The 8,859-nt window shown below is 25.2% G+C and overlaps 1 protein-coding gene across 1 annotated transcript; it reads right to left on the bottom strand.

The window, feature by feature from the left end:
* Window positions 1-394: 394 nt before the first annotated feature.
* On the bottom strand, window positions 395-7,583 carry Ir68a (Ionotropic receptor 68a; the record flags this gene model as incomplete). Its single annotated transcript, XM_011495492.1, has 9 exons — window positions 395-694; window positions 767-1,154; window positions 2,237-2,471; window positions 2,541-2,629; window positions 2,799-3,082; window positions 5,005-5,113; window positions 5,597-5,908; window positions 7,078-7,226; window positions 7,452-7,583. Coding segments are annotated over 9 exons (1,977 nt in total), but the record flags the coding sequence as incomplete, so codon positions are not given.
* Window positions 7,584-8,859: the final 1,276 nt, after the last annotated feature.

Below are 8,859 nucleotides of genomic sequence, written 5' to 3'. Positions count from 1 at the left end.
GAAAATTGAATTAGTGGTTTTGAAAAATTTTATTTTTCCCGATGTAAGCAGTGTCGCCATCACACAACATGAGTTAACAGGTTAGGACTTTCGAATTATAATAACCTATATCTCCCAGCTTGTATTTTCTGTCTATTTACATCACATATTGCAGTATAATTACAATATAGTTCGATCAACCACGTCAATTTTACTATAATTTCAAGGAAATTTTAATAGAACGATAATAAAAATAGACATCGAGTCAACATAAAATAAATGAAACGTTATTCTCATTTATTTTGCAAAATCATAAGTGAGTAATACCATTTTTTTCTGTTACAAATTCGAGTTCTACAAACAATTTTTATCGTTCACTTTGAATGTCATTTGTCAATGTTTAATTTGTGTACAGTATTATGATGTTATCGATTAACTAGCATTTTATACTTTTTTTATAAAATAATTCCTTTCGATATTTATTATAATTTGGATTTTTTAAAACAATATATTTCCAGTACCATATTTCACCTACCAGAGCAATAATCCCAATGATATAGCCAAAACCTAAGGCAACCACTGCACCTTGAAGTTTATCAAGATCGACTAGTAATTTTTGAACCGTACCTTCTTGGCGTAATTCTAGTATCTTAGATTGTTGAGTAATATCGCTCAACCACTTTTTCACAAAGCCAGCTTCCATGATACGCTTAATCTAAAAGCATGGAAACTGTCTGTAGACTAATTGACAATATATTAGGTAATGCAATAAATACAGAAAACTCACCAATTTATCAACGGGACCTTTTAACGGTGAATGTTTATCCATTCCAAGAGAAATTGGCATATTTATTACACATTCTTCCATTATGTGCAGATTATGTTCTAAAAATTTGTGCTTATTCTCTTGACTGTCATTTTTTTGCAATTCCACTTCCAATATTTGTCGTTTAACTCTTTCGTACTTTAAAACATGTACATTCTCATAATAAGACAGGGTTCCATTAGCAACAGCAGCAATCGCATCTTGTTCATCCATTGTAACGATAAACCTATTACTAAGTCTTTGCAAATTTACATCGGAGGAATTTATAAAAAAATCTTTCATTTCATCGCTCCAGCTACCAATAACCGTTGAACTTTTGACTAGTTGTGCAATGGTATCGATAGTTACTCTGCCAATTTAAAATTAAAACCAATGATACATTAAAATGACTTCGTGTTAATTATGTTACATAATTAAATTTATTAAATTTATTAAAATTAAATAAGACATTTTCATACAAAATATATCCATGAGCACTCGATTAATAATATTAAATTCTAAATAAAACCGAAGATTAATAATTGTATTTAATTGAAAATCAAAAAAAATCTCAAAGTAACTTTTCCTTCTCGCATAGACCAATTTTTATTACAAACGATTTTATTATGCCACTAATACTAGGTACCGACATTTGTTCATTTTGAAACTTTAAATAAAATTATTACAACGTGCTATTATTTATTCTTATAAAATAAAATTCTCGTTACTTTAATCAATTAAATTAATTGATTAAAAAATCTGATAACTAATAATCTATAGTTTTCCATGGGTGTAGAGGAAGGGGGAGGGGTTAACGATTGGTATGCGAATGCGAGTTCATAAATGCGTGTGGGAATGATGATGTCAAAACGAACTAAATTCTTTAAACTTTACAACTTTTGTAAATTTAATACTTGAAATGTGTAAAGAATATACAAAAAGGTAAGTAAAAGTAAATATATAATAATTAAATGCTACAATCATTGTTATTATTTAATAATGGACATTTATAATAAATTACCTTATTAATCTTAAGTGATAAACTTACTTAGAGGCTCAATTATCTCATTATTGTTATTTTAAGAAAGTTATTTTGATTTTTATTATATTCCTACCATCTATTGTGGCTTGATTTACGTAAAAATTTCAATAATATATTAATATTTATTCGATTTACTCAAAATATAATGGGCATCTCATAAATGTCCTGTGCATTTATAAATCTTAATAAGAAAAACTCCGTTTTAATATTATTCCTATACATGATTATATCATGAAACTTAATTTATCCATTTAAAAGACTCTGAAGAATTTCGGGATAACAAAAATCTAACGAAATTGTTTTATTTAATGTATTAAATACTTTTTCTAATCGAATATGCAAACAATCAGATAACTTGTACTTAAAAGCGTTCAAAATATTTATAAATACGGGAGTTTCAACGTTATTACCTATCAATCGAATTCGCAAGACTTGCCGTCATACTTGCTCGATAAGTTACGGTAATTAAAATTGTAAAAATCCACCACCATCCTATCAATATACGAAGAGACCAAGCACTTGGCAATAATGGCAATGAAACTTGAAGTAGCATACTCAATGTATATAAAATACAATTTTGTAGCTCAGTGAAAAGATACAAGCCACTGTATTCTTCAACTTTTCTCGATCTTGCCTTCTCGAAAACTGTAAAATTCTTTATATCTAAAGCCATGCTAGCAGTATTTAATTCATCCATTGATTTCATTCCAATACCAATATGGTACTTGTAAAATCGTGAGAACATGAAAAATGTTATGCTAGCCGCTAACAATGTAAAAATCACCGCTATCCACGTGTACAATCTATTAATTATTCTTTATATAATAACGATATAACGTAATGTTTAGAGAAATATTCAATTGTATTATATATATGTATATGTATATATATATATATATATATATATATATATATATACACACACATTGATTCAATTAATAATTAAGTCTTTTCTAAAAGCAATATTTTCACCTAAAGGGCAAGATGAGTAACTTCCATGAATTTTCCGTGAGCGATTCGAGCGTCAGGAACGTCAAACATTCTGTATTATATGGCCATGACAAATCCAAAAGCTCAAGATGTCGCATAGTGTAGTATAAATCTCCAAGATAAAAAATAGCGTTTCTTTTTTGAGTTTCTCCTAAAATTCCTGTGAGTGTTCCATTTTTAATGTCGCCCCATCTTTCGTTCTTAATATTGTGAGGTTCATAAAAATATGGCTTGAAATTCAAAACATTAGCTATGATCAATAACATCTGAAAATTAACTCATCCTTGATTTAATCGTAATATCAAGCCAAAATCATATATTTTTCTTATAATAAACGTTTTATTATAACTTAAATTTGATAAAATTACGATATTATAAATTGAAATTATTTTAAATTACTTGTCAATAATTAATTTTTTGCAATTTAGAATGATATTAAATGGTAAAGTGTTATTATATATTTAAACATATCATTTTAGATTTTATTTTAATTTAATTAAATGTATTGAAATCTTTTATCGAAATTAAATTTCAAGCATAACTTACGGTACTTGTACAATTGTTAAAAGTATTACTTATAATATGCGTGCGCGCGCGCGTGTGTGTATATATATATATATATATATATGTACGCGCGAAATAATTATAAAAAAAAAGAAAATTGAAATGTTAAGTGGATTATTGATTAATACATTATAATATGCTAATATTAGAAAGTAATATTATACATGGATGTTATAAATTTTGTAAAATAATTATAACAAAATTAGTATTGATTTCTACCAGTTATATACTCTTAGCGAGTTTTTTTTTTTTTTCAAAATCATTAAATAACCTATGAACTAAGCTATCAATAACAAATTTCATATAATCTTTTCTGTTTTTGCCGCGTATTATTTAAAAGTGAAAATACACACAATTGCATAAAATTGAGGTAAATGTCCTATTCCTATTCGTATAATTTCTTTTACTAAATATTATTTGCTATTATTGTTGTTTAATAGTGCTGTTGATATTGTTAATATGGTTATTATGAATTAAAATTCTTATATTCCGATATAATATTACTAACATACTATATATTGCATTTTTGGTATTCGTAAAATGTGATTAACTTTTCATCTTCCATTTTCTTTACTTCTCATTTTATATATTTGAATTTAACCGTAGAATGTAATAAAGAATCAAGCAAAATGACTCATTCATCAGCATATTATTGTATATTGAAGAACGTTAAGTTCAATATATTTTAATGAATATAATATAAGTAAGAAATTTAATTAAAAAAAGCAAACTCCAATTATAATTAAATTTAAGATAAATTAGAACTGCATATCACTGATGGGCAATTTGTTTATTATATAAATTAAGTGATTCGAGTGATTAAGTAGCCGAAAGAAGATTAAATATCATAAATATCAAAATAGTATTTAAGATAGTGTTTTTATAATTTGTATAATTTATAATAAGTAAATAAGATATTTTATTCAAATTAATTATTAAATATAAGTTACATTATGGTGATAATTAGTAGATCTTATTGTTAATATTGGGTTAATGTTCAAGATATTTAGTATAGAAATATATAAAATTATCTGACTTAATTATAACTTGAGATCCAAGTATAAATATTAACCATAATTTATATATTATTTTACGACTTTTAATGTCTCAAGAAATATGAAGACATTTTTATTATCTGGATAAGACTTATCTTGTCTATTTAAAAAAAAAAAAAAAAAGTAGATGGATTTATTAATTTGGATTATTCCTATTGTAAAGAACTGAAAGCAGAATCAAAGAATTTGTATTTAACAGTAATTGAATAAACGGTTTGAATAAAATTTCAATCAATTATCATAAAAAGAAAAGTTAAAATTTGCTTAATTTAGTCGAAATATCAATACTGATTTCGTTGTTATTATTATCTAAAATCTATAGCATATAATAATAATTTATCCTAATATTATATTATTATTAAAGAAATAATGAAAATATAATAAAACTGCGCAAAGTAATTTTTTTCTTTAAACCTTTATCAAAGGTTGTTTTTATAATTACGATAGAATATCTCTTCGGATTTTTTATTTGTTGATTGATTCATTATATGTTGTTAATCATAATATATAAAAGAACTTAGAATAATAATAAAACTTTTATAGTAAAAGCAGATTCATCTATAACTTACTTCAAATTCAATTCCCAAGGGCTTAGAATTAGCATTTATTCCTTTTTGGCTTTTAAAATAAGATTGGGCATCTGTTGTTACTGCAGGCAGATGTTCAAATACTGCCACACTAATATTTTAATGTACATTTATTAATATTTATAAGCTTAATAATTTCATGAATAAATCGATAGCATATTTCAACAAAAAAAAAAAAAAAAAAAAAAAATTTGCAATATTAATATTATCATGAACGCATGCACTTATATTTATCGATTAAACGTGTATGAATCTTAATACGATAATATGAATTAAAATACGATTAAACAAATTATTTCATTAATTTGTATATACAAATTTTTAAATGAGAAATTACACGTGAAATAAAAAAGATATAAAGATAAAATGAATGGATTTTAATTAATTTAATACCTGATAAAAGAAGCTAGTTTGTTAACTAATTTTTATATTGTTTAAAGTTGAGGAGGAAAAAAAAAAGAAAAGAAAATTAATAAAATTATAAGCAAAGGGATTTGTTCGTAATGAAAATACATAAAATTTCTAAAATTTCGTTCGGAAGCTTAACATTTGCCATTATGCTTCTACAACAAACCGCAATTTTTGTTTCTTCAGGTCGTCTATTTTCGTGGAAAAGTGACTAATTCCATAACGAAATCTGTTTTGGTACCAAGTATCGATGTATTTCGTAATCACCAAACCTTTCGTGCGCGCTGGAAAAGGGATCGTATTGAGATCATACCATTCGTGTTTCAGCAGTTGACTTTTTGAATGGCGTTTGAATTCAACGTAATGGCGTAGAAAAATTACATTGATTATTCTGTTCCACAAATACCGCATATCCGTATGAAAGATACGAAAATCGTAAATAAGCAAAAACTTCCCTTGCGTACTAATAAGTCGTTCCCTAAAATATGAAAATCTAATTTAGTGGAAACCGTGGGCTTATGTAGTAATGTAAATCGAGCTTACAATTTTTTTATTAAATATTAAGTTAGGCTTCCTTGTCTTCTCTTTTTAAAAAACTCTTAAAAATATATATTTTTCTTTCAGAATTATTTATAGTCAATAAAACTCGAACGTATTTCATATCGTTAAAAAAATATATAAGTATAGTAGTAATATGATATTGTATTATTGTTTATTTTGTTTTGAAAAAACGATTCTACCATCATTAAGGTCAAATGGCAAATTTAACCAGATTAAAAAAATCTTATTGGCATTCTAATTTAATTGCATTAAGAATATAGGAGGTATCTTTATAATTAGTCTTATTAAGAATTAATGGATCCATGTATTAATCACGTGTCTAACATTAGTTAATATAAAATGGTTAGATATGATAATCGAAATGGAAAAGTACTTCGATAAAATTAAATTTATACCGGATGTGAGATTATTCTTCAAATTTAAATATCCAGTTATATTGATTACAAACAATAATTGTATGTAACGCATATACTTCTCGATTTATGGAAGACTTTTTATATACTATTCGAGTTTTTTAATATTGAACATAGTAAAATTATCATTATAATTATTACTAATGGCATAGCCGATTTTATTATCTTCAATAACGTTATTATATTACTTTTATAGTTATTAATATAATAAACAATTTATAGTTTACTGTTTATATATTATATTGCAATTACATACTTGTAAAACATGCTGTTTATTATTATTATTTTTAATATGATATAGTAGTAACTTATAAATGAATACAGAAACTATTGTGTGATTACGAATAATTGTCTTTGTATTAAATATCATATAAAATTGTATCGGGTTGTTAATTTGATTGTTAATTTAAAATACAAACATATAAATAACCTTCAATCGATTTAAACATAATGAATAATACAATCGATCCTACAATGCCTAAGATGCTTAACTTTACAAAGTTAATTTTCGTAAACGTAATTTTCTGACTAAGGCTTAAACATCATTTATATAAGCGATAATTTTGATATTGTTATTTACTAGAAGAAATTATACAGAATGCATAATTATTTGAAAGAAGTATAAATTCTTTTCATTATAAATGGTTAAATGAATTATATTGGATCTACTTACTCTTCTGCGTATTGAAGAAAATTTGCGACCTGTAATCCATTTGCCATAAAAATAAGGTAAACGTCGCAACCTACGTACTTACTTTCTTTTAAAATTTGCAGCAAACGTTTACGAGGAGGAGCAAATTCTTCGTTATCACGGATCAAAACCTTATCGAAAAGTATTGTTCTATATTTTCTATTCACATTTAAACTACAAGTTGAGAGTACGTAGCTATTATTTTTAACGCTAAGCGCTTATTACAGCGACATTTTTCTTTTTACACAATTAGAAATTTTTTAAATAAACATAACGATATATCAGAGCGAATTTAGTAATAACTAGAGTGCGTTTGACATATGCTAATAGATTGATATTGTTATAATTATACTTACCCTGTACATTGGTAAATAATTATTAGCTATTATCTGATTTACGTCAGCTTTTCGTCGATAATAAGTATCCATCATTGATACAATACACTGACTGTTTTCAGCAAATTCATCTATCAGCACTTCGATCAATGTTTTTAATTGTTTATTTGAATTTGTATAAAAGAATCTGTATTATGTTAAAAATATCGATTAATTTTAAGAAATTATAATTACGTATAAAGGCCGCCACAATCTAAATATCAAATAACCTTTTATTGTCTGCAAATGAATGGCCAAGTATACAAAAAATTATTGTATTTAATAAGTACATCTTATGCAGTCACAAATATACAATGAATAACTTTATTTGCTCGGTTTATTTTGCAGTAAATGAGCTTGTGTCAGAAGACTCACACCAATATAACTATATATACAGGTCAAGCAATCTTTTATTTAGTCTACGTTGCATTTTTCAATATCTAATTTGCATCGAAACTATTCCAAAGTATTTAATTTGTATTTCTTTTTCACCACGATTTGTTCGTCTAAGGTATTTTATAAATAATACGATGTTCATATTAATTATGTAGAGAGTTAAAATTGTAACCGGTAGCTTAGAAATAGAAAATTTATATTCACAAAGTTTAATCATTTTTATCCATTTGGATATAATAATTGCTAATTATACTAAATATCACATAGGATTTTGTAATCTTATAAGAACAATCCAGCTTTTATAATTAAAATGCATACGAATAAGCGAATTTCATTTATAAATTATGTATTTTTCAAAATATCACACCACAACTTGAGTCTTACTATTCATTTATTACTATTAACATTTAAATTATTAAATTTGAAATGAAATTTTTTTTTCATAAATTCACAAAACAACCTTTAATTCAATCTATTATCATCTATTCAGCTTCATTTTATAATTTCGACTGCAAGAAGTTTGTCTTTATAATCTATTCGCTATTTCTCGACGCGTTAATTTTCAGAGTAATGTAGATAATATTTTCATGTTAATGGCGGAATACTAGTTTTTAGCTTTTTATCGTAACTTTAAAATGAGGACAACTGATACTACTTAAATACGAAAAATTATCAAATATTGATTGAATTTTTGTTAAATTTACATTTTACGAATAAGATGTCACTATACAGAATTATATATTTGGTATATTAACAAGAATTATTCGATAAATAAAATGTTATAATTGAAATGATTAGCAAAAATTGAAATAAATACGTCTGACACCTTTCCTTCGTAGAAAAATTAACCTCTTATAAATGTAATGCAGAATCTCATTGTGTGTGATCATATATGAAAAATAAAAGATCGTGCATGTAATTTTCATTTACACTATCAGAGGTATTGGCAAAATTTAAATAATCCTAATTAAACAAATAAGTTCATTTTATTAGA

The sequence above is a fragment of the Ceratosolen solmsi genome, unplaced genomic scaffold (assembly GCF_000503995.2).
Source record: "Ceratosolen solmsi marchali unplaced genomic scaffold, CerSol_1.0 scaffold1, whole genome shotgun sequence".
In the NCBI taxonomy this organism is placed as follows: domain Eukaryota; kingdom Metazoa; phylum Arthropoda; class Insecta; order Hymenoptera; family Agaonidae; genus Ceratosolen; species Ceratosolen solmsi.
The sequence above is the reverse complement of the archived record's forward strand: the minus strand, read 5'-3'. Positions and strand labels throughout refer to the sequence as shown.